The sequence below is a fragment of the Lathyrus oleraceus genome, chromosome 6, assembly GCF_024323335.1.
Source record: "Lathyrus oleraceus cultivar Zhongwan6 chromosome 6, CAAS_Psat_ZW6_1.0, whole genome shotgun sequence".
Taxonomy (NCBI): Eukaryota; Viridiplantae; Streptophyta; class Magnoliopsida; order Fabales; family Fabaceae; genus Lathyrus; species Lathyrus oleraceus.
In genome coordinates, this window is record NC_066584.1 from 375574845 (window position 1) to 375602350 (window position 27506).

At 42.1% G+C, this 27506-nt stretch overlaps 1 protein-coding gene and 1 long non-coding RNA gene across 2 annotated transcripts in view; both read left to right on the plus strand.

The window, feature by feature from the left end:
* Nucleotides 1-697: 697 nt before the first annotated feature.
* LOC127092920 (uncharacterized) lies at nucleotides 698-1123 on the plus strand. The gene is made up of 2 exons (XR_007792329.1): nucleotides 698-773; nucleotides 974-1123. It is a non-coding gene; the product is annotated as an uncharacterized LOC127092920 (long non-coding RNA).
* A 384-nt stretch (nucleotides 1124-1507) lies between these two features.
* The window catches only part of LOC127095736 (pleiotropic drug resistance protein 1), a 61661-nt gene continuing 35662 nt past the window's right edge, over nucleotides 1508-27506 (plus strand). Inside the window, exons 1-8 of the mRNA XM_051034383.1 lie at nucleotides 1508-1750; nucleotides 1832-2122; nucleotides 2217-2300; nucleotides 2386-2519; nucleotides 2599-2826; nucleotides 2908-3079; nucleotides 3165-3419; nucleotides 3507-3623. Coding sequence (XP_050890340.1) covers nucleotides 1508-1750; nucleotides 1832-2122; nucleotides 2217-2300; nucleotides 2386-2519; nucleotides 2599-2826; nucleotides 2908-3079; nucleotides 3165-3419; nucleotides 3507-3623 — 1524 coding nt within the window. The remainder of the gene's footprint in view (nucleotides 1751-1831; nucleotides 2123-2216; nucleotides 2301-2385; nucleotides 2520-2598; nucleotides 2827-2907; nucleotides 3080-3164; nucleotides 3420-3506; nucleotides 3624-27506) is intronic.

Consider the following 27506-nt stretch of genomic DNA (forward strand, 5'->3'; position numbering starts at 1 on the left):
TTGATATTACAAGGCATCTTTCAAGGCATTCCGATTTGTTCTGCAAGGCACTGACATCAACACTACGCCAAAAATGACTTTTAACAGCGCATCTTAGACAGCGCTTTTCAAAGAAAGCGCTGTCTAAGGTTAAAATTAAAATAAAACACGGAAAATGTTCCAAAAAAATAATGAAAGCGCTGTCTAAGGGGGGGTCTTAGACAGCGCTTTCTAAAAGCGCTGTCTAAGACCCCCCCTTAGACAGCGCTTTTAGAAAGCGCTTTTAAATATAGACCTTAGTCAGCGCTTTTGATAAAGCGCTGTCTAAAGTCTTTAAATTAAAAAAAAAATTAAAACCAAAAGCGCTGTCTAAGGGGGGTTTAGAAAGCGCTTTTGGAAAGCGCTGTCTAAGGCATACCTTAGAAAGCGCTTTCCACAAAAACGCTGTCTAAGGTCTAATTAAAATAAAATTTCAGACTCCATTTCAATTTTCGTTCTCTGTTCTTTTGTTTTTCCTCCTGCGAACGTTGAAACCCTATCAGCGAAAACCATAACAGCGAACACGAATACACTTCCATTTTTCGGTTTCAATCATTGAACGTGTTTGAAGAATCGTACGTGTCTCGACATTTGGGTGTTGACTTCGTTTTTCGTTTCTACTGTTCTTCATTTCTTGCGGTATGTTCTTCAATATTTCTTCATTTCTTCGTTTCTTAGTTCTTGTTGCGTTTGGTGTTTACCTCGTCGCTGAGCAAGTTTACAACAAGGCCAATGCTTCTTCCTCTTCTCACCATGTACCGTTCTCTCTCCTTCTGTTTTTTAATTAGGGTTTTTTCGATTTCATCTTATCCCTTTTCTATTGCATCGATTGACGATTTGATTATCTTCCTTCATAAATCTCATATTAATCGTACAAATTGCTGATTGAATTTCGTATAATAGAATTGAATTATTGTTCAATACATCAATGTGATTGAGAATATGGCTGTTGCAGGTGAAGGCTGGGGAGCACTGAGGAAAATCACAATTCATCATTTTCCTTGTTTTGTTTGTTTAAGTTGTTGTTAAATAAGGTTACTTTGCAGGGATTTCCCTTCAATGTAATTTGCTTAGGAGAAATTTTAGACTCTGTATAATGAATGTATGTATGCTCACATTTTATGCCTAGTTGATTTACCGACTTTAATATTTCTTACATACCAATTCAGATGTCCTCTGCTCTGCTACCAAAATTCTTTATGCTTGTACGAATCACTTGTGTTTGATTGGTTTTAGACAGTTTTTATACTATACATACCATTTGGGTGATCTCATATGTATGACAGAACTAACAGCATATGTATGACCACACTGGGTTGATTTGGAATGAATTTTCCTGGTTTCAGGATAATAATAATAAGACAGCCCGTTTATTTGTTTTGGCTGGTGATTTAGATGTTGTGTTTCCCAGTTTGGGGATAATAATAATAAGCAAACTGGTGAATTCTGATATAACAGACACATGTTGCCAATTGGTTTACTGACGGAAATGTTATCTTTCATTCCATATAGGCAAACACAGTATAAGATTTATGCAGGAAGAAAAACAAGTGGATATATTGAAGGAAGCATCACAATCTCTGGCTATCCAAAGAACCAAAAGACATTCGCTCGCATATCGGGATATTGCGAACAATTCGATATCCATTCACCCAATGTTACAGTTTATGAATCTTTGCTATATTCTGCATGGCTTCGTTTATCGCCTGAAGTTGATCATGCAACTAGAAAGGTATAATCTATTTTCTTTTCAAATTAGATGAATCGAGGTGTAGTAGTTTATCAACTTCGAACCGATTTCACGAAAATGCAGATGTTTATTGAAGAAGTTATGGAGCTAGTAGAACTTAACTCATTAAGAGAAGCACTTGTTGGATTTCCTGGCGAGAACGGACTTTCAACCGAACAACGTAAGAGACTTACAATTGCGGTTGAACTTGTAGCGAATCCGTCGATAATATTCATGGATGAGCCGACCTCTGGCCTTGATGCTAGAGCAGCTGCTATAGTAATGAGAACAGTAAGGAACACAGTGGACACAGGACGTACCGTGGTTTGCACGATCCATCAGCCAAGTATCGACATTTTTGACGCCTTTGATGAGGTAAGAATCCTCAACCACCATTTTGTTTTAATATCAAAATTTTCAGCTTCTACTTCTACTTCTGAATTAAGTGTTTCAATATCAAAATTTTCAGCTTCTACTTCTGAAATTGGGAGGTGAGCAGATATATGCTAATCCAATAGGCGACCAATGTTTCGATTTAATAGAGTACTTTGCGGTGAGTCTAATGTAAACAATGTCGAGAATATTATAATGTAGCTTATGTAGCATAAGCATATTCACTTAGTGTATGAATACTATAGGCTATTCAAGGAGTTCCTAAGATCAAAGATGGTTATAATCCTGCGACATGGATGTTGGAAGTTACATCAGCAGGATCAGAAACAAATCTTAAGGTCAATTTCACTGATGTGTACAATAACTCAGAACTAAACAGGTTAGACTCTAGTAAAAACTCGCGTTTTTTCGCACCTGTATTCTTTATGATTTTGATACTAGTTCATCCATTTTTTCAGGAGAAATAAACAGTTGATTCAGCAGCTTAGTGCTCCTTCTCAAGATTCAAAAGATCTACACTTTGATGCGCAATATTCACAAACTTTTATGGCACAATGTGTAGCTTGTCTATGGAAACAACATTTATCATACTGGCGGAACACATCGTATACGGCTGTTAGACTGTTATTTACTATCATGACAGCTTTATTGTTTGGCCTAATTTTTTGGGATGTTGGCTTGAAAAGGTGCATTGATCTCAAAATAGCTTCTTCATGAAAAATGAAATTCTAAACGAATTCTTAGTGTTTTATCATTGAAAATCACAGGAAAAAGGAGCAAGATCTATTCAATGCAATAGGATCAATGTATGCTGCTGTCACCTTCATAGGAGTTGTAAATGGTGCCTCGGTGCAACCAATAGTAGCGATTGAGAGAACAGTTTTCTATCGAGAAAGAGCGGCAGGAATGTATTCGGCTTTGCCATATTCTCTTGCGCAGGTATTATTACGTCATTCATAGTTTAAATAATCTGTTCGGCTAAATTCGACCGTCTAGTTCACTAAACCGAACATTCGAATTGCAGGTTATTATAGAGCTTCTCCACATTTTGGTTCAGGCTCTTGTATATGGGATCATAGTTTATGCCATGATGGGATTTGAGTGGACAACATCAAAAGTTTTGTGGAATCTCTTCTTCACTTACTTTAGTTTCTTATACTATACCTACTATGGTATGATGACAATGGCCATAACTCCAAATCCACATGTTGCTGGCATATTGTCCACTTCATTCTATGCAATATGGTGCCTTTTCTCAGGCTTCATCATTCCCTTATCCGTGAGTTGTTTTCATCTTATTTTCATACGTTTAATTAAGTTGTTTATCGAAACACGACCTAACTTTGAAACTCGATAACAATGACAGAGAATACCGATATGGTGGAAATGGTACTATTGGATGTGTCCGGTTGCATGGACCTTATATGGATTGGTTGCTTCTCAATATGGAGACAATATGGACACACTTGAGAATGGTCAAAGGGTTGAAGAATTTATAAACCTGGAAAAAATGTGGTTTAAAACAAAAGCTTCAAAAATTTTCGTATACCTTAGACAGCGCTTTTGTAAAAAGCGCTGTCTAAGGGGGGGATTAGAAAGCGCTTTAGGCAAAAGCGCTGTCTAGGGGGGGGGGCTTAGACAACGCTTTTTGAAAAGCGCTGTCTAAGGTATACCTAAAAAAATTAAAATAGGAGGGTCTTAGAAAGCGCTTTTGGCCAAAGCGCTGTCTAAGGGGGTGAGGCTTAGACAGCGCTTTTCAAAAGCGCTGTCTAAGGTATACCTAAAAAATTTAAAATAAGAGGGTCTTATAAAGCGCTTTTGGCCAAAGCGCTGTCTAGGGGGGGGGGGCTTAGACAGCGCTTTTAAGATTTAAAAAAGCGCTGTCTAAACCTTTAGCAGCGGAGGTTTAGACAGCGCTTTAAAGCGCTGTCTAGGGGGGGGGGGCTTAGACAGCGCTTTTAAGATTTAAAAAAGCGCTGTCTAAACCTTTAGCAGCGGAGGTTTAGACAGCGCTTTAAAGCGCTGTCTAAGGCTAAAAAAAGCGCTGTCTAAGGTCTTGTTTGTTGTAGTGCAAGTGAACACAAGCCCAGCTCACAACAGGCCCAGTCCAAAAGTGGCCCAAACTAGCTTGCTCGCTAGGCGAGCAATTCCTTCGCCTAGCGAACACTTCATCATGACCCTCGCCCAGCGAAGCATCAGATCCAGAAAAAAAGAGCCCAGAATAGCTTGCTCGCTAGGCGAGCAATTCCTTCGCCTAGCGAAGCTTGCGAAAATCTGAAGTTTTGGACCTCATTTTAAGCCCATTAGGTCACCACCACTACTACTATAAATACCAGCTCCTCAGCCACGAAAATAAGAGACAGACCCAAAGGGAGAAACACAGAGGAACACACAGACAGACGGACGGACACCGAAACGGAGAGACCAAGGCGAAGGACGGAAACCCTGGTGCAAAAACCCTGCTAACCTAAAGGCAGCCTATCCGCGCCGAAGCTACCGCCGCCCAACTCAATCCGGCCTCCAAGCAATCAGTCCCTTTCAATATCGCAATTGCACACAGGTTTGCGTATCACCGCTGTTTTACGTTTCCAATTGATATTCTTTACATACATGATGCATTCCGATTAAAGTTTTGATATGTAATTCGATTTCGTATGTGAATCTAAGTATGAACATCCTGTATAATTGTATATGCTATGCCTATAATCCAATGCCATGAAAGTGCAGGTTTTCGGAAGTCATGCTGCTGTCAAACTCCAAACCCGTGGCCGCTCGCTAGCTCATCGCTAAGCGAGCCTGCAGCGAGCCTTCGCTGAGCCTTCGCTAGGCGAAGCAGAGGCGAACGGGACAGTGGCTGCTTTGTCTCTTTGCTGGTCTTATGTTTGTTTAATTGCGATTTTTGCATCACTTGGCCCGAACTCATAACTGTTATGTCTATTTTATGGTGCAATTGTCAAATCATATTTTATCTTAATGCTCTAACCCGTGTGTTGAATGGTGTAAAAGCATCCATATCCCCAATGAAGCGGCCGGCTAGGTACTCCACTTTACGTGTGGGAGACCTTCGTGGAGATGGATTCTAAATTGCTTCACTTTAATGTGAAGATTCATATTGATTGCCTAATTAATTTTAATGTATTAATTTTTAATGTATTGATTTTAATGTGTTGATTTTAATGTGGAGATTCATCATAATTACCTAATGAACGTTAAAATATGGACTTTAAATAAATGATATCGGACCTCTCTTTGTTACCCCCCGATTACGTAATACGGTCATGTCCCGCGAATGTGGGGATACCCTTAGCAAAGACCCCTCGGTTAAATCATCATAAAATAAATCATGGTCCCTCGGATGTTGCCTTCGGAAATACGATTTTGTCCCTCGATGACCCTTCGGAGTAGCCTACGGTTAAATGATGATAGTCCCTTCGAATGCTAAGGTATCCTCATAACTGTTGCCTTCAATGACCAATCAATGACCCTACGATGACCCTTCTACATCCCAAGGATAAACTACTTACTTCTCAATAGTAAGGACAGTTTTACCCTCACAAGGATAGAAAATGACAGTAAAGACCTCAGACAGGTATAACCCTTAATTGCTCATTCATAACCTAAAATATTTTTCCACCTTACACATTTCAAACATCCTCCTTTTTTTGGAAAATCATCACTTAGCATACATCCGTACTAGGATCATTGCTGAGTTATATTTTTCTAAATAACTTTCAAATCTAAATGAGATAACCACTTTGTATACATTCATGCAAGAATCATTACAAAGTTCAATTCTCATTTTCAAAACCCCTCCTACACATTTCTCAACCACCTTTTTCAAACTAGAAAACATAAATGATTGAGCAATTAAGAGCCCATGGATAACCATGGATACAAAGGGTGCTAATACCTTCCCTTTGTATAACGTACCTCCCGAACCTAAGAATCTAAATTAAGGTCTTTCCTGTTCTTTTCCACCTTTCCTTATGGGATAAAAGAAAAGTCGGTGGCGACTCTTGCTAACCGCGACATTGCGATTAAAAACAAAAAGTCCAGTTCACCGTATGACAGAACTGGCGACTCTGCTGGGGACATAAAGAGAGGTCATCTTAAAAAAAATCATTTATGTTTTCCTAATTGTTCCTTCTTTTAAGGGTATTGTTGAGTGAAAGATCCTACACCCGGATCTAGTGTACCTTAGGTAAGTAGCAATAGATCATCGCGACTATCCGGCGTATACTGGAAGGGTTAAAATGATAGCTACGGTTAATGTGACACTTTGGATGTCCTGATGTTCCTCATGTTCACTTGAGGAAAAATTTGGCATTCGCGTGGTGTCATCAAAGCATTAACCAGACCTTTAGAACCCTAATTGACTTATCCTAGCCATTAGAAAGTAGTGAGATAACTGATTTCGGTTCCGACTGAGGTTGGTTGATACTCGATACTACACTCTTTGAGATTGGACTTTAGGGAAGCTTCGGTCAACCACTTGGCGTTGCACTGAAGTGGACTTAAAGAAAGGTCGATGATCTGAGATCCTTCTAGAACCCGGTTACTATTCTAGGACAGGTTGAACCAACCAAACTTCAGTGGGGAGGGTATTCACCTATGGAACTCATGCAAGCCTTAAAACCTAGGAATGATTGTTGTGTGATTTGCATAACATCATAACATCATAACATCATAACATCATAACATCATAACATCATAACATCATAACATCATAACGTCATAACATCATTGTACTAACCGTTTCAAGGACTTAGGGATTTAGCTTTGCTCTGTTGAACAGGTTATGGCTTCCAGGAAGACTATCCGGATCAATCTTGTAACGATCTCTCCTCAACTCAAGGATTTGGTGTCAGAACTTCCCGATCATGCTCAGTTCAACAAGAAACACGGTCATCTCCTCAATTTGGTTACCACTGGTTTCAAAGAAGATATGATGAGAGTCCTATTCCAGTTCTTCGATCCTAAACATCATTGCTTCACTTTCCCAGACTATCAGCTGGTACCCACATTGGAAGAATTCTCCAAGCTGCTTGAGATACCTATCCTTGATCAAATACCTTTCAGTGGTCTGGAAAAGATTCCGAAGGCTGAAGAAGTTGCCGCAGCTTTATACATGACAAAGTCTGACATTGAAACTAATTGGGTAACAAGGAGTGGAATGAAAGGTTTACTTGCCAAATTTCTGATAAGTAAGGCCCGAGAATTCCTAAAAGTTATGAATGTCCATGCTTTTGAAGACGTTCTAGCATTGCTAATCTATGGTTCGGTGCTATTCCCTAATCCGGACCAATTCATAGACGTGAATGCTATTAAGATATTCCTCACTCATAACCCTGTGCCTGCCTTGCTTGGAGATGTCTTGCATTCCCTTCACACTCGTACTATGAAGAAGCAAGGGACTCTCATGTGCTGAGTACCTTTGTTGTCTAGGTGGTTTATTTCGCACCTTCCTCAATCAGTCTTGAAGAATGATCAAAATCTGAAGTGGTCTCAAAGGATAATGGCACTCTCCCATTCAGACATCCGTTGGTGTTCTAATCCCAGAGAAAATGTTATCCTCATCGACCGTTGTGGAGAATTCCCTAATGTACCCCTCATGGGGATAAGAGGAGGTATTACTTATAATCCTGCCTTAGCCCTACGTCAGTTTGGGCATGCTCGAAGAGATGGTCCACATGAAATGATTATTCAAGGTATAGTGTTTGACTATGACAATGACTCTCAAGGTCTCCGCCAAAGGTTTATACGAGCTTGGGGCATGGTGAAAAGAAGCAATTTAGGAAAGAAGAATTCTATTCCTATGGAGCCTTATCTCAGATGGGTACTGTCATACCCCAAAATTTGCCCGTCGATATTACAAAGCATTCCTCAAGACCCTCCGACTTGTTCTGCAAGGCACTGATATCAAATGGACAAAAGCCCAGCTCACAACAGGCCCAATCCAAAAGTGGCCCAAACCAGCTTGCTCGCTAGGCGAGCAGTCCCTTCGCCTAGCGAACATTTCATCATGACACTCGCCCAGCGAAGCATCAGATCCAGAAAAAAGCCCAGAATAGCTTGCTCGCTAGGCGAGCAATTCCTTCGCCTAGCGAAGCTTGCGAAAATCTGAAGTCTTGGACCTCATTTTAAGCCCACTAGGTCACCACCACTACTACTATAAATACCAGCTCCTCAGCCACGAAAAAACAGACAGACCCAAAGGGAGAAACACAGAGAGACGGACGGACACAGAAACGGAGAGACCAAGACGAAGGACGGAAACCCTGGTGCAAAAACCCTGCTAACCTGAAGGCAGCCCATCCGCGCCGAAGCTACCGCCGCCCAACTCAATCCGGCCTCCAAACAATCAGTCCCTTTCAATATCGCAATTGCACACAGGTTTGCGTATCACCGCTGTTTTATGTTTCCAATTGATATTCTTTACATACATGATGCATTTCGATTAAGGTTTTGATATGTGATTTGATTTCGTATGTGAATCTAAGTATGAACATCCTGTATAATTGTATATGCTATGCCTATAATCCAATGCCATGAAAGTGCAGGTTTTCGGAAGTCATGCTGCTGTCAAACTCCAAACCCGTGGCCGCTCGCTAGCTCATCGCTAAGCGAGCCTGCAGCGAGCATTCGCTGAGCCTTCGCTAGGCGAAGCAGAGGCGAGCGGGACAGGGGCTGCTTTGTCTCTTTGCTGTTCTATCTTATGCTTATCTAATTACGATTTTTGTATAACTTGGCCTGAACTCATAACTGTTATGTCCATTTTATGGTGCAATTGTCAAATCGTATTTTATCTTAATGCTCTAACCCGGGTGTTGAATGGTGTAAAGGCTTCCATATCCTCAATGAAGCGGCCGGCTAGGCACTCCACTTTACGTGTGGGAGACCTTCGTGGAGATGGATTCTAAATTACTTCACTTTAATGTGAAGATTCACATTGATTGCCTAATTAATTTTAATGTATTAATTTTTAATGTATTGATTTTAATGTGTTGATTTTAATGTGGAGATTCATCATAATTACCTAATGAACGTTAAAATATGGACTTTAAATAAATGATATCGGACCTCTCTTTGTTACCCCACGATTGCGGTATTACGGTCATGTCCCGCGAATGTGGGGATACACTTAGCAATGGCCCTTCAATTAAATCATCATAAAATAAATCATGGTCCCTCGGATGTTGCCTTCGGAAATACGATTTTGTCCCTCGATGACCCTTCGGTGGAGCCTACGGTTAAATGATGATCGTCCCTTCGAATGCTAAGGTATCCTTACAACTGTTGCCTTCAATGACCTATCGATGACCCTACGATGACCCTTCTACATCCCAAGGATAAACTACTTACTTCTCAATAGTAAGGACAGTTTTACCCTCACAAGGATAGAAAATGACAGTAAAGACCTCGGACAGGTATAACCCTTAATTGCTCATTCATAACCTAAAATATTTCTCCACCTTACACATTTCAAACATCCTTTTTGGAAAATCACCATTTAGCATACATCCGTACTAGGATCATTGCTGAGTTATATTTTTCTAAATAACTTTCAAATCTAAATGAGATAACCACTTTGTATACATTCATGCAAGAATCATTACAAAGTTAAATTCTCCTTTTCGAAACAGTTCCTACACATTTCTCAACCACCTTTTTCAAACTAGAAAACATAAATGATTGAGCAATTAAGAGCCCATGGATAACCATGGATACAAAGGGTGCTAACACCTTCCCTTTGTATAACGTACCTCCCGAACCTAAGAATCTAAATTAAGGTCTTTCCTGTTCTTTTCCACCTTTCCTTATGGGATAAAAGAAAAGTCGGTGGCGACTCTTGCTAACCGCGACATTGCGATTAAAAACAAAAAGTCCAGTTCACCGTATGACAGAACTGGCGACTCTGCTGGGGATATAAAGAGAGGTCACCTTAAAAATCATTTATGTTTTAAATTGTTCCTTTCTTTTAAGGGAATTGTTGAGTGAAAGATCCTACACCCGGATCTAGTGTACCTTAGGTAAGTAGCAATAGATCATCGCGACTATCCGGCGTATACTGGATTGGTTAAAATGATAGCTACGGTTAATGTAACACTTTGGATGTCCTGATGTTCCTCATGTTCACTTGAGGAAAAATTTGGCATTCGCGTGGTGTCATCAAAGCATTAACCAGACCTTTAGAACCCTAATTGACTTATCCTAGCCATTAGAAAGTAGTGAGATAACTGATTTCGGTTCCGACTGAGGTTGGTTGATACTCGATACTACACTCTTTGAGATTGGACTTTAGGGAAGCTTCGGTCAACCACTTGGCGTTGCACTGAAGTGGACTTAAAGAAAGGTCGATGATCTGAGATCCTTCTAGAACCCGGTTACTATTCTAGGACAGGTTGAACCAACCAAACTTCAGTGGGGAGGGTACTTACCTATGGAATTCATGCAAGCCTTAAAACCTAGGGATGATTGTTGTGTGACTTGTTTATACTTGTTTAACATCATAACATCATGACATCATAACATTGTACTAACCATTTCAAGGACTTAGGGATTTAACTTTGCTCTGTTTTGTATAAAAAAAAAAAAAAAAGTTTTCCTTTTTTTGGTAGTTTATGCAAAGTTAAATTCCAAAAGGCCTTGAAAACATTTCATGCATTGCATAGCATAACATAACATCTAAAGGGATCAGTGTTCTCACGGTTTTCCTCCACACAGAAAAAATGGACCTCGAACAAATTGTCAAAGATCTCCAGGCTCAGAATGCTCAACTCCAGGAGATGATCTTGAACTTATCCAAGGGGCAGGAGGAACTGAAGGCTCTCTTGCTCGAGAAGAAGAAAGACCAGAAACCTGTGAGTTACATTAACCCAGGAAGAAGGCTTAAAAGACATGCCACAAGAGTCGAGATTCGAATTCCGAAGGATCAAGAAGAGGAAACAGAGACAGATTCAGAAGATGAGAATGATGATCCTTTCAACCCTGAGGATGACGATGAAGATTATGAAAATGAACAGTACTCTCCAAGAGATGATAAGTACAAATTGCTGGAAGAACACATGCTAGCTATGGAGGGTCAGAAGGCGCCCGGTCTGGATTTCGAAAGTTTGGGTCTGGTCTCCGATGTGACCATTCCTCGCAAATTCAAAATCCCCACTTTCACTAAGTACGATGGTGCGTCCTGTCCTCAGATGCATCTAAGGGCTTATGTGAGAAAGATTCAGCCGCACACCACTGATAGGAAGCTATGGATCCATTTCTTCCAAGAGAGTTTGTCTGGCACACAGTTGGAGTGGTATTATCAGCTCGAGAGCTCTAACATCCACACATGGACTGATTTAGCGACAACTTTCTACAAGCACTACCAGTATAATTCTGAATTGGCACCTACTCGGCTACAGTTGCAGAATATGACCATGGGATCCAAAGAAAACTTCAAAGAGTACGCTCAGAAATGGAGAGATTTGGCCGGCAGAGTCAAACCCCCTATGACTGATCGAGAATTAGTGGACATGTTCATGAGCACACTGACTGGCCCATTCTACAGCCATCTATTGAGGAGTTCCTCATTGGGTTTCACTGAACTTATATTAACAGGTGAACATGTTGAAAGTGGCATTCGAAGTGGGAAGATACAGGCGACTACCTTTGATCCTCCGGAGACTCCTAATGGCATCACTGCCCCTCTGCCTAATCATGACGAGACTGTCAATGCTGTGGAAGATACTGATAACGATTATGACTTGGATAGCTGGATTTTCCCAACAATTGGTGACGGACTCAATAATTGGAAGGCTGAAGACATTATCCCGATTTCCTTTAGTCAGGAGTAATTGTTATTGCTATTTTTGTGGTTCGAAGCATTGTGTCTAGACCCGGGGCATAATAGCTATTTTTTTTTCAAGGGTTTTTGTCATTTTCATAAGCATATTTACATTCAATAAATCAATGGACTTTTTGCATTCAAATACTGCGCTCTTTATCTTTCCTGTCATCTTGCAAATAAGCTATGTTTTCTTGCACACACTCACGTAACAATTTTCCGATCCGTATCCACTCTGGATCCTGTTGATAATAGCTCTGCTACTGTTCATTATGACTTTGAAAATCCGATCTACCAAGCCGAGGATGGAAGTGAGGAAGATTGTGAAGTCCCTGGAGAACTTGCCAGACTGGCACTACAAGAAGAAAAGACCATACAGCCGCATGAGGAATCAATTGAAACTATAGATCTGAGTACTGAAATAGACAAGAAAGAAGTCAGAGGTTTCTTGGGGCACTTGAATTACATTGCCCGATTCATCCCACACTTGACTGCTACCTGCAAACCCATCTACTGAGAAAAAATCAAGAGATGGTACGGAATGATGAACGACAAAATCAGGAGGTATCTCCAAGAACCTCCAATTCTGATGCTGCCAGTTGAAAGAAGACCTCTAATCACGTATTTGGCCGTGTTAGAAAATTCAATAAGGTGTGCTGGGGCAACATGACGAGTCTGGTCGAAAAGAGCATGTCATACACTGCCTTAGCAAAAGGTACCGACTGTGAAACAAGATACTCACAGCTCGAGAAAGCTTGCTACGCTTTGGCCTAGGCTGCTCGCCGACTAAGACAGTATATGTTGAATCATACCACTTTATTGATTTCTAAGATGGATTATATCAAATATACATCTGGGAAACCCGCTGTCTCCTGAGAGAGTTATCACTGATAATGGTACTAAACTGAACTCTACACGCAGTTCAAAATAAAGCACCATGACTCTTCTCCGTACCGGCCAAAGACGAACGGCGCCGTGGAGACTGCTAACAATATCAAGAAGATCATACAAAAGATAACAGTAACATACAAAGACTGGCATGAGATGTTACTGTTTCCTCTCCATGGTTATCGCGCCTCAATACGCACTTTGACAGGGGCAACTCCCTTCTCTTTAGTCTATAGAATGGAAGCCGTTTTACCAGTGGAAGTTCAGATTCCCTCTCTAAGAATTATGAAAGATGCAGGCTTAGATGAAGATGAATGGATTCAAACTCGACTCGATCAGATAAATTTGATTGATGAAAAGAGACTTGCGGCTGTTTGTCATGGGCAGATATATCAGAAGCGCATGACCCAGGCATTTAACAAAAAGGTCAAGAGACAGGTGTACCAAATTGGCGACTTGGTGATCAAGCGTATCATTCTACCACAAGGTGATCCCAGAGGCAAATGGACTCCCACATACGAAGGGCCATTTGTGGTTAAGAAAGTATTCTCTGGTGGAGCCATGATACTTGCTACAATGGATGGTGAAGACTTCCCGCATCCTGTGAACGCGGGCATAGTTAAAAAATACTACGCGTAAAAGAGACCCGCTAGGTCGACGTACCTAAGCAAAAGTAAGGGCATCCCGACGAACCAAAAGGGTTCGGGCAAAAATTAGGGATTAACATATAAAGACGTACACCCGGCAAGTCGAAAACCTGGAAAGGCGGCTTGGGCAAAAAAGGGCATCCTGGTGGACTGAAAACCTGAAAAGGTGGTCCAGGCAAAAATTAGAGATTAAAGCGTATGACTGTGTCCCGTTCTCTGTCAGCTTCAGCCAAGTTCAAGGGACTGAACAAGCCAATCACCTCTATCCGACAGCAGGAGATGAGATGCTTGAAGACATGATGACAGTAGTGGAATTAAAATCAATAGGACTTTTTCTGCATAGCTTTCTCTTTGTTTTCTTGACAATGTCCTCTTACTAGAATTTCTGTCTCCTTGTACACAAATTGCCTGTTTATAGGCCCTCTTTCAAAATCAGTACAATTCCATTTCCAAAAAGATGCTTTTGTTTTTACTTTTTCCGTTTTGATTGCGTAAACGTCCATTGACTTAACTTGAATTGATATATGCATTTGAATATGATCAATACATGCCTAAAATAGAAATAGCGATTACTACAAGACTTCAGGACCAAGGAGAAGGTCTAACCATGCTTTCCAATGAATCCGTTGCTAATCCTATTCCCCGGTGTCATACCCCAAAATTTGCCCGTCGATATTACAAAGCATTCCTCAAGACCCTCTGACTTGTTCTGCAAGGCACTGATATCAAATGGACAAAAGCCCAGCTCACAACAGGCCCAATCCAAAAGTGGCCCAAACCAGCTTGCTCGCTAGGCGAGCAGTCCCTTCGCCTAGCGAACATTTCATCATGACACTCGCCCAGCGAAGCATCAGATCCAGAAAAAAGCCCAGAACTAGCTTGCTCGCTAGGCGAGCAATTCCTTCGCCTAGCGAAGCTTGCGAAAATCTGAAGTTTTGGACCTCATCTTAAGCCCATTAGGTCACCACCACTACTACTATAAATACCAGCTCCTCAGCCACGAAAAGAACACACAGAGCCAAAGGGAGAAACACAGAAACACACAAACAGACGGACGAAGGACGGAAACCCTGGTGCAAAAACCCTGCTAACCTGAAGGCAGCCCATCCGCACCGAAGCTACCGCCGCCTAACTCAATCCGGCATCCAAACGATCAGTCCCTTTCAATATCGCGATTGCACACAGGTTTGCGTATCATCGTTGTTTTACGTTTCCAATTGATATTCTTTACATACATGATGCATTCCGATTAAAGCTTTGATATGTAATTCGATTTCGTATGTGAATCTAAGTATGAACATCCTGTATAATTGCCTATGCTATGCCTGTGATCAAATGCCATAAGAGTGCAGGTTTTCGGAAGTCATGCTGCTGTCAAATTCCAAACCGTGGCCGCTCGCTAGCTCATCGCTAAGCGAGCCTGCAGCGAGCCTTCGCTGAGCCTTCGCTAGGCGAAGCAGAGGCGAGCGGGACAGGGGCTGCTTTGTCTCTTTGCTGTTCTATTTTATGCTTATCTAATTACGATTTTTGCATCACTTGGCCGGAACTCATAACTATTATGTCTATTTTATGGTGCAATTGTCAAATCATATTTTATCTTAATGCTCTAACCCGTGTGTTGAATGGTGTAAAGGCTTCCATACCCTCAATGAAGTGGCCGGCTAGGTACTCCACTTTACGTGTGGGAGACCTTCGTGGAGATGGATTCTAAATTTCTTCACTTTAATGTGAAGATCCATATTGATTGCCTAATTAATCTTAATGTATTAATTTTTAATGTATTGATTTTAATGTATTGATTTTAATGTGGAGATTCATCATAATTACCTAATGAACTTAAAATATGGACTTTAAATAAATAATATCGGACCTCTCTTTATTACCCCACGATTACGGTATTACGGTCATGTCCCGCGAATGTAGGGATACCCTTAGCAAAGACCCTTCGGTTAAATCATCATAAAATAAATCATGGTCCCTCGGATGTTGCTTTCGAAAATACGATTTTGTCCCTCGATGACCCTTCGGTGTAGCCTACGGTTAAATGATGATCGTCCCTTCGAATGCTAAGGTATCCTTACAACTGTTGCCTTCAATGACCTATCGATGACCCTACGATGACCCTTAAACATCCAAAGGGTAAAATTACTTACTTCTCGATAGTAAGGACAGTTTTACCCTCATAAGGATAGGAAACGTTCATAACGACCTTAGGAAGGTATAACTCTCAATTGCTGGATCATAACCTAAAACATTTCCCACCCCTCACACTTTGCAAATCCTAGAAAATCACCACTTGGTATACATTCATACTAGAATCATTACCAAGTTATATTTTTCTAAACTGTTTTTCAAAATCAAACGAGATAAATACTTTGTATACATTCATACGAGAATCATTACAAAGTTAAACTCTCTTTTCGAAACATTTTTTAAACAATTCACGAACACTTTTCAGACAAAAATATAAGTGATCCAGCAATTAAGAGCCCATGGATAACCATGGATACAAAGGGTGCTAACACCTTCCCTTTGTATAATGTACCTCCCGAACCCAAAATCTATTGAGGTCTTTCCTGTTCTTTTCCACCTTTCCTTATTGGATAAAAGAAAAGTCGGTGGCGACTCTTGCTATCCGCGACATTGCGATAAAAAGCAAACCCCCCAAGTCAGTTCACCGTATGACAGAACTGGCGACTCTGCTGGGGAGATAAAGAGAGGTTACCTTAAAGAACAAGATCACTTACTCCAAATTGTCTGATTTACTTTTAAGGGATTGCTTGGGTATTCTTGAGTGAAAGATCCTACACCCGGATCTAGTGTACCTTAGGTAAGTAGCAATAGATCATCGCGACTATCCGGCGTATACTGGAATGGTTAAAATGATGGCTACGGTTAATGTGACACTTTGGATGTCCTGATGTTCCTCATGTTCACTTGAGGAAAAATTTGGCATTCGCGTGGTGTCATCAAAGCATTAACCAGACCTTTAGAACCCTAATTGACTCATCCTAGCCATTAGAAAGTAGTGAGATGACTGGCTTCGGTTCCGACTGAGGTTGGTTGATACTCGATACTACACTCTTTGAGATTGGACCTTAGGGAAGCTTCGGTCAACCACTTGGTGTTGCACTGAAGTGGACTTAAGGAAAGGTTGATGATTTGAGATCCTTCTAGAACCCGGTTACTATTCTAGGACAGGTTGAACCAACCAAACTTCAGTGGGGAGGGTACTTACCTATGGAACTCAGGCAAGCCTTAAAACCTAGGAGTGATTGTTGTGTGACATGCTTGTGCTGGCATAACATCATAACATCATAACATCATAACATCATTGTACTAACCATTTCAAGGACTTAGGAATTTAGCTTTGCTCTGTTACACAGGTTATGGCTTCCAGGAAGACTATCCGGATCAATCTTGCAACGATCTCTCCTCAACTCAAGGATCTGGTGTCAGAACTTCCCGATCATGCTCAGTTCAACAAGAAACATGGTCATCTCCTCAATTTGGTTACCACTGGTTTCAAAGAAGATATGATGAGAGTCCTATTCCAGTTCTTCGATCCTAAACATCATTGCTTCACTTTCCCAGACTATCAGCTGGTACCCACATTAGAAGAATTCTCCCAGCTGCTTGGGATACCTATCCTTGATCGAATACCTTTCAGTGGTCTGGAAAAGATTCCGAAGTCTGAAGAAGTTGCCGCAGCTTTACACATGACAAAGTCCGACATTGAAACTAATTGGGTAACAAGAAGTGGAATTAAGGGTTTACTTGCCAAATTTCTGATAAGTAAGGCCCGAGAATTCCTAAAAGTTATGAATGTCCATGCTTTTGAAGATGTTCTAGCATTGCTAATCTATGGTTTGGTGCTATTCCCTAATCCGGACCAATTCATAGACATGAATGCTATTAAGATATTCCTCACTCATAACCCTGTGCCTACCTTGCTCGGAGATATTTTGCATTCCCTTCACATCCGTACTATGAAGAGACAAGGGACTCTCATGTGCTGCATACCTTTACTGTCTAGGTGGTTTATTTCGCACCTTCCTCAATCAGTCTTGAAGAATGATCAAAATCTGAAATGGTCTCAAAGGATAATGGCACTCTCCCATTCAGATATCCGTTGGTGTTCTAAGCTCGAAGGAAATGTTATCATCATCGACCGTTGTGGAGAATTCCCTAATGTACCACTCATAGGGATAAGATGAGGTATTACTTATAATCCTGCCTTAGCCCTACGTCAGTTTGGGCACGCTCAAAGAGATGGTCCACATGAAATGATTATTCAAGGTACAGTGTTCGACTATGACAATGACCCTCAAAATCTCCGTCAAAGGTTTGTACGAGCTTGGGGCATGGTGAAAAGAAGCACTTTAGGAAAGAAAAATTCTATTCCTATGGAGCCTTATCTCAGATGGGTACGCGCCAGAGCGCGTGAACTTGTCATGTCATATCTTGCAGTCGGACCATTGATTGTTGAATCAGAGGTCGAAGGAGGTACTTCCCAGATCATTCCTTATCCAGATATGCCTACTGATGTTAAGGAATTGAAAAGATCCTGGACCCAGTTGAGAGAGGAGAGAGATACTTTCGAAGCTCAGTTCAATGCAGAAAGGAAGAAAGTACTAGAGCTCACCAGCCAGCTTAATGAGGAACGAAGACTCAATGCATATCTTCGCCCAAAAAGAAGTCGCCCCTGGGAGACTTGAGCTTTCATTGTACTTTTATCATTATTCCTTTTGTAATGAACATTGATCAAAAAAAAAAATCAGCAATAAACATTTCTCTCTTGTTGGTGGTTCACGCAAAGTTAAATTCCAAAAGTCCTTGAAAACATTTCATACATTGCATAGCATAACATAACATTGCATAACAGGTATTCTAAAGGACCATATTCTCACGGTCTGCCTCTTACACAGAAAAATGGATCTCGAACAAACTGTCAAAGATCTTCAGACTCAGAATGCTCAATTCAAGGAGATGATGCTAAACTTATCCAAGGGGCAGGAGGAACTGAAGGCTCTTTTGGTCGAGAAGAAGAAAGACAAGAAAGCCGTGAGTTTCATTAACCCGGGAAGAAGGCGTAAAGGACAGGCTACGGGAATCAAATTTGGAATCCCGAATGGCCCAGAAGAGGGGGCGGAGAATGATTCAGAGGAAGAGAATGCTGATTTCTCCAGCCCTGAGGATGACGATGAAGAGTATGAAAATGAACAGTACTCTCCAAGAGATGATAAGTACAAATTGCTGGAAGAACGTATGCTAGCCGTGGAGGGTCAGAAGACGCCCGGTCTGGATTTCGAAAGCTTGGGTCTGGTCTCCGATGTGACCATTCCTCGCAAATTCAAGATCCCCACTTTCACTAAGTACGATGGTGCATCCTGTCCTCAGATGCATCTGAGAGCTTATGTGAGAAAGATCCAGCCGCATACCACGGATAAGAAGCTATGGATCCATTTCTTCCAAGAAAGTCTGTCTGGCACACAGTTGGAATGGTATTACCAGCTCGAGAGTTCTGACATCCGCACCTGGACTGATTTAGCAACAACCTTCTATAAACAGTACCAGTATAACTCTGAACTAGCGCCTACCCGGCTACAGTTGCAGAATATGACCATGGGATCCAAAGAAAGCTTCAAAGAGTACGCTCAGAAATGGAGAGATTTGGCCGGCAGAGTCAAACCCCCTATGACTGACAGAGAATTGGTGGATATGTTCATGGGCACACTGACCGGCCCATTCTACAGCCATCTACTGGGAAGTTCTTCATCAGGTTTCACTGAACTTATATTGACAGGTGAGCGTGTTGAAAGTGGCATTCGGAGTGGAAAGATACAGGCGGCTACCTCTGCAAGCACCAAAAGGTCCTATCAGGGGAGGAATGAATCAAATGCTGTGTACGGTCAAAAGGGTCGTAACAAGAAAAATCGTGACCATACCATTGGAGCAGTTACGATTGCAGCACCGTCATCTCAAAACTTCCAACCCAAACAAGACAAGCCAAGAAGGCAGTTTACCAGGATCAATATGACCTTAGCACAAGCGCTGCAAAGTATGCTAAAGGCAAATCTGATCACCCTCAGAGATCCTCCTATGAAACCCAACACTGCTTCTTCTCGTTATAATCCTAATGCCAGGTGTGCGTATCACTCCGATAGCCCCGGACATGATACAAACGATTGTTGGTCATTGAAGAATAAAATACAGGATATGATCGAAGCGGGAGAAATTGAGTTCGAGCTTCCGGAGACTCCTAATGTCATCAATGCACCTATGCCTAATCATGACAAGACTGTCAACACTCTCGATGACGATTCTCTCATCACTACTGTAGCGGACTTAACATCTTCTCTCCTGATCATCAAGAAGAAGTTATTGCAAGCTGGTTTATTTCCAGGTTGTGCTGAAAATTGCGATCTCTGTACATTCCGACCCAATGATTGCCTGAAATTAAGAAATGGTATTCAACGGCTGATGGATGATCGTACAATTCTCTTCGAAAAGATTCCCAGGGCGAAGAACCCTGTCGAAGAGGTATCTGTGATTTCGAGGTCCAAAGTTCCAGTGAAGATTACTGCTCCCAGAGTACCTGTGAAGATTACTGCTGAGCCCAGGGTAGCTCCCCTAATTATTACGGCGCCTGGCCCAGTACCTTATTCCTCAAGCAAAGCCATTCCGTGGAATTATGGAGGTGATGTTTACATCCATGGCGTAAAGCAAGTTGGTGATTCTGCTAATCCTAATGACATTGTTGGGACTAGTAAAGTTACTCGAAGCGGAAGGATATTCTCTCCAGAGATCTCACCTCCCGTTCCCGAAAACCGAGGAAAGGAACCAGTCAACCCTTCTCAGTCAGAGATACCGATCGAAGCTACTACTGAAGATGTTGCCAAACGAGAAATGGAAGAAGTGCTGAAAATCATCCGCAAGAGTGATTTTGATGTGGTAGAACAGTTGGGGCATACCCCGTCTAAGATCTCGATGTTGTCCTTGTTGTTATCTTCTGAATCTCACGCCAATGCCTTGATAAGATTCTTGAAGACTGCTCATGTGCCTCAGGAGACCTCCGTCGATCAGTTTGAAAACTATGTTGCTAACCTGACTGTTGACGATGGCCTAGGTTTTTCCAATGCTGACCTGACACCAGCAGGAAAGAATCACAATAGGGCCCTGCATATTTCTATTGAGTGTAAGGGAATCACCCTGTCTCATGTGTTGATCGATAATGGCTCTTCTTTGAATGTGCTACCGAAAGCCGTGCTCGATAAACTTGACTGTAAAGGCATTGAATTGAAGCCTAGTGACATTGTGGTGCGTGCTTACGATGGTGCAAAGAGTGTTGTCCACGGTGAAGTTGTTCTCCCTATCAAGATAGGACCTCAAGTCTTCAACACTACCTTTCATGTAATGAACATTCGCCCCGCCTATTCCTGCTTGCTGGGACGCCCCTGGATTCATGGGGCAGGTGCTGTAGCTTCGTCTCTCCATCAAAAGCTGAGATATCCAATAGAGGGTAAGATCGTCACGGTGTGTGGAGAAGAAGAGTATATCGTCAGTAGTGTACATACCTTCAGATACGTTGAGATGGATGGCGAATTCTTCGAAACTCCTTCTCAGTCATTTGAAGTAGTTCCTCCGACTAATCCTGTCCTTAAGCCAACTCCCCTTGTGCCCAAGGTTATTCGAGCTCCTCCTGCCATGGTTTCCCTGAAGGACGCTCAAGCTGTGGTTGAAGATGGTGGATGTACTGGCTGGGGTCAGCTGATCAACATACCTTACAAGTCTGATAAATCTGGTCTGGGATTTAGCTCTGACAAGAGTCAAATTAATGCTGTAGAAGACGCCGACAGTGATTGCGACCTGGATAGCTGGATCTACCCAACAATTGGTGACAGACTCAATAATTGGACGGCTGAAGACACTATCCCGATCTCCTTTAGTCAGGAGTAATTGTTATTGTCCATTTTAGTGTTGCAAATTTTTATTTTTCAATTAAACTTCTTAAAGCATTGTGTCTACGCCCGGGGCACAATAGCTAATTTGTTAAGGGTTTTGTCATTTCATAAACATATTCATATTCAATAAATCAATGGACTTTGTTGCATTCAAATATTGCGCTCTTTATCTTTTCTGTCATCTTCCAAACGAGCTATGTTTTCTTACACACACTCACGTAACGAATTGCAGATCCATACCCACTCTGGATCCTGTTGACAATAGTTCTACTACTGTTCATTATGACTTTGAAAATCCGATCAACCAAGCCGAGGATGGAAGTGAGGAAGATTGTGAAGTACCTGGAGAGCTTGCCAGACTGTTACTGCAAGAGGAAAGGGCTATACAGCCACACGAGGAGTCAGTTGAGACTGTAAATCTGGGTACTGAAATAAACAAGAAAGAAGTCAAAATAGGAGCAGGCTTGGAAAACAGTGTCAAGAGAAGGTTGATTCAGATGTTGCATGACTACGTAGAGGTTTTTGCTTGGTCTTATGAAGACATGCCCGGACTGGATGCCAATATAGTAGTGCATCGGCTGCCGACGAAAGAAGACTGTCGTCCTGTCAAGCAAAAGGTTCGCCGCATGCGTCCTGAGATGTCTGAGAAAATCAAAGCTGAGGTTATGAAGCAATTCAATGCCGGTTTCCTAGCCGTTACTTCTTATCCTCAATGGGTTGCTAATGTGGTACCAGTGCCGAAGAAGGATGGTAAGGTGCGGATGTGTGTGGATTACCGAGACCTGAATAAAGCAAGTCCCAAAGACGACTTTCCACTCCCGCACATCGATGTTCTGGTAGATAATACCGCTCAACACAAAGTATTCTCCTTCATGGATGGATTCTCGGGTTATAACCAGATTAAGATGGCACCTGAAGACATGGAGAAAACTACGTTTGTGACGCAATGGGGCACTTTCTGCTACAAAGTAATGCCATTCGGTTTGAAGAATGCAGGAGCAACATACCAGCGCGCTATGGTGGTTTTGTTTCATGATATGATCCATCATGAGATAGAAGTATATGTGGATGACATGATAGCCAGATCTCATACTGAAGAAGAACATCTCGATCATTTACACAAATTGTTCGAGAGGTTGAAGAAGTACAAGTTGAGATTGAATCCGAACAAATGCACCTTTGGAGTAAGATCCGGTAAACTCCTGGGCTTTATTGTCAGTGGTAAAGGAATTGAGGTTGACCCAGCTAAAGTGAGAGCTATTCAAGAAATGCCAGTTCCCCGTACGGAGAAAGAGGTCAGAGGTTTCTTGGGACGCTTGAACTACATTGCCCGATTTATCTCCCACTTGACCGCCACCTGCAAACCCATCTTCAAATTACTGAGGAAGAATCAAGAGATGATATGGAATGACGAATGCCAAGAAGCTTTTGACAAAATCAAGAAATATCTCCAGGAACCTCCAATTCTGATACCACCAGTGGAAGGAAGACCTCTAATCATGTATTTGACCGTGTTAGAAAGTTCAATGGGGTGCGTGTTGGGGCAACATGACGAGTCTGGTCGAAAAGAGCATGCCATATACTACCTGAGCAAAAAGTTTACCGACTGTGAAACAAGATACTCACTGCTCGAGAGAACTTGCTGTGCTTTGGCCTGGGCTGCTCGCCGACTAAGACAGTATATGTTGAATCATACCACTTTGTTGATTTCTAGGATGGATCCCATCAAATACATGTTCGAGAAGCCTGCCCTCTCCGGAAGAATAGCGAGATGGCAGATGATCTTAACGGAGTACGATATCCAGTATACTACCCAGAAAGCAATCAAAGGAAGCGTGCTCGCTGATCATTTGGCTCATCAAGCGGTGGACGATTATCAATCTATGAATTTTGAGTTCCCAGACGAAGATGTCATGCTTGTTACTGACGATGAAAAAACTGAACCGGATGAAGGGCCCGAACTGGGATCCCGATGGACTATGGTTTTTGATGGATCTTCCAATGCATTGGGCCATGGTGTTGGTGTGGTACTCATTTCTCCCGAGGGTTACCATACGCCTTTCACGGCTAGACTATGTTTTCATTGTACCAATAATATGGCTGAGTATGAAGCGTGTATTTTGGGGCTCAAGGCTGCTATAGACCGGCGGGTCAAGTTTTTGAGTGTGTATGGAGACTCAGCATTAGTAATCAGTCAGATCAAAGGAGAATGGGACACCAAACATCCGAATCTCATCCCTTATCGAGAGCGGGTGATGATATTAATCCCATACTTTGAAGAGGTTACATTTGAACATATTCCACGAGAGGAGAATCAGCTGGCAGACGCATTAGCTACCATGTCATCTATGTTCAGAGTCAGATGGGACAGTGAAGCTCCTAGGATCGCTATTGAACGATTAAATGAACCGGCATACTGTTATGAACTTAACACTGAGAGGGTACAGGAGAAACCTTGGTTCCACGATGTAAAAAGATATGTAGAAGCTCAGGAATACCCTGAGGGGGCATCCATCAATGACAGAAAATTCTTGAGGAAGTTCTCCGCTAAATTCTTTCTGAGTAATGGAGTGTTATACAAACGTAATCATGACTCGACTCTGCTTCGCTGTGTGGATAAAAAGGAAGCAGAAAAGATTATGGAAGACATGCATGACGGTATTTTTGGGACTCATTCTAATGGACATACAATGGCCAAGAAGATTCTGAGATCAGGGTATTATTGGTCTACCATGGAAGCTGATTGTCACCATCACTCCAGAACCTGTCACAAGTGTCAGATCTATGCGGACAAGGTACATGTGCCTCCTGTTCCATTGAACGTTTTGACAGCACCTTGGCCCTTTGCAATGTGGGGCATCGATATGATTGGAGAGATTAAACCTACGGCTTCTAATGGACATCGCTTCATCCTTGTCGCTATTGACTACTTTACAAAGTGGGTAGAGGCCGCCTCATTTGCTTCTGTCACCAAGAATGTGGTGGCACGATTCATCAAGAATAGCCTTATTTGTCGATATGGCATCCCTGAAAGAATTATCACTGACAATGGTACTAATTTGAACAACAAGATGATTACTGAACTCTGCACGCAGTTCAAGATAAAACACCATAACTCTTCTCCGTACCGGCCCAAGATGAACGGTGCCGTGGAGGCTGCTAATAAGAATATTAAGAAGATCATACAAAAGATGACAGTAACATACAAAGACTGGCATGAGATGTTGCCATTTGCTCTCCATGGGTATCGCACCTCAGTGCGCACTTCGACAGGAGCAACTCCTTTCTCTCTAGTCTGCGGAATGGAAGCCGTTTTACCAGTGGAAGTTCAGATTCCCTCTCTAAGAATTGTGAAGGATGCACGTTTAGACGAGGATGAATGGATTCAAACTCGGCTCGATCAGATAAATTTGATTGACGAGAAGAGATTTGCGGTCGTGTGTCATGGACAGATATATCAGAAGCGCATGACCCAAGCATTTAACAAAAGAGTCAAGAGACAGGTGTATCAGGTTGGCAACTTGGTGATCAAGCGTATCATTCTACCACAAGGTGATCCCAGAGGCAAATGGACTCCCACGTACGAAGGGCCATTTGTAGTCAAGAAAGTATTCTCTGGAGGAGCCATGATCCTTGCTACGATGGACGGCGAAGATTTCCCACATCCTGTGAACGCGGACATAGTTAAAAAATACTACGCATAAAAGAGACCCGCTAGGTCGACGTACCTAGGCAAAAGTAAGGGCATCCCGACGAACCAAAAGGGTTCGGGCAAAAATTAGGGATAAATATAAAGACGTACACCCGGCAAGTCGAAAACCTGAAAAGGCAGCTTGGGCAAAAAGGGGTATCCTGGTGGACTGAAAACCTGAAAAGGTGGTCCAGGCAAAAATTAAGGATTAAAGCGTATGACTATGTCCCGTTCTCTTCCAGCTTCAACCAAGTTCCAAGGACTGAACAAGCCAATCACTTCCATCCGACGGCAAGGGATGAGATGCTTGAAGACATAATGATAGTAGTGGAATTAGAATCGATAGGACTTTTTTTTTTCTCTGCATAGCTTTCTCTCTGTTTCCATGACAATTTCCTCTTACTAGGATTTCTGTCTCCCTGTACTCAAAGTGCCTGTTTATAGGCCCTCTTTCAAAATCAATACAATTTTATCTCCAAAAAAAGATGCTTTTGTTTTTACTTTTTCTGTTTTGATTGCGTAAACGTCCATTGATTTAACTTGAATTGATATATGCATGTGAATATGATCAATGTTTACCAAAAATGCATGCCTAAAATAGCAATAGCAATTACTACACGACGTCAGGATCAAGGAGAAGGTCTAATCACGCTTCCCAATGAATCCGTTGCTAATTCTATTCCCCCGGCAACGCCAGTTACTCCCCAGAAGAAGTTGGCATCACTAGACTGGTCATCTCTTCTACCCCCAGCCAGACTCTGTTGAATATCCCTGCCGTCAGATAAAAGTCAAAGACCCCCAGCTGAGACCGGGTCATCGATACAAATATCTCCGACCAGAAGACTGGGATTTATTCCCCCAGTAGAGTCCCCTGGAAGAACGTTTCAGACGCATAGTGCATTCATTACATCATTCCACATCACATACCTACATACAATTTTCATTCCGCATCATATACATTACAACATTTCATAACATATACATGCATACAATGCTCGCATTTATTCCAGACACATAATTCACTCATCACATCATTTCACAGCACACGCACGCGTACAACACTTGCATCTCATGCATCATGACATGGCATGAAGCTAACTTTATTTCACAGGTTAATTATCCTCTTGATACAACCAACACAAAGGTCCATTCAGACGGACATCTTTATCAATTACATTCAAGACTCAACTATATCCCTCAGATACTGCCTAGCGTACGGTATATTCCGAGGTGTAGTCTAGCGTACGACTACTTTCTTCTTCAGATACATCTTTCAGATATACTCCATGACAGCATATACAAATACTATCAGATATAGCCTAGTGTACGGTTCATCCTGATTCGGCTCAACATATGACCTTCAGCTCAGATACGATCTAGCATACGATCCACTCTGATCTTCAACAACTCAAGTAAGGTTTAATGCACGACCAAGTTAGACCTTCATCTCCTCAGATGCTACCTAGTGACATGTACATTGCTGAAGTGTAGTCCAGCGTACGACTACCCCCTTTCATCATCAGACACAGCCTAACGGACGGCTCATCCTGCAACTCCAATACAGTCTATCATAAGACCCATTTGGATTTTCAACTCAGATACGATCTAGCGCACGATCCATTTTGATCTTTCATCCCCAGCAAAGTCATCCGCCTAATGAATAACTCACTCTGGTATTCAGACACGGTCTAAAGTACGATCCATTCTGATCCCTTATCCCCAGCAGTATATAACACGCTCTGAATCCCCAGCGAAGTCGACAGCATAATGGATGACTCACTATGCGGTCTGACACACGACCCGGTATGACATCCATGTCTTCAGACATCGTCTAACGTACGACACCATCGGAAGCTCGTCATCAAACTTCCTGGATGACATCTCTAAGCCCATCTCCATCAAGACTAGCTCCTGATTGACAAGCGCAAATTTTCGGGGCATTCTAGTGTTCAATAATCTTTCACCTCCAGACCACGAACAGCACATACCATTCTACTCTCTCGATTCAAGAATATTGAACAGGGGCAGCTGTCATACCCCAAAATTTGCCCGTCGATATTACAAAGCATTCCTCAAGACCCTCTGACTTGTTCTGCAAGGCACTGATATCAAATGGACAAAAGCCCAGCTCACAACAGGCCCAATCCAAAAGTGGCCCAAACCAGCTTGCTCGCTAGGCGAGCAGTCCCTTCGCCTAGCGAACATTTCATCATGACACTCGCCCAGCGAAGCATCAGATCCAGAAAAAATCCCAGAACTAGCTTGCTCGCTAGGCGAGCAATTCCTTCGCCTAGCGAAGCTTGCGAAAATCTGAAGTTTTGGACCTCATCTTAAGCCCATTAGGTCA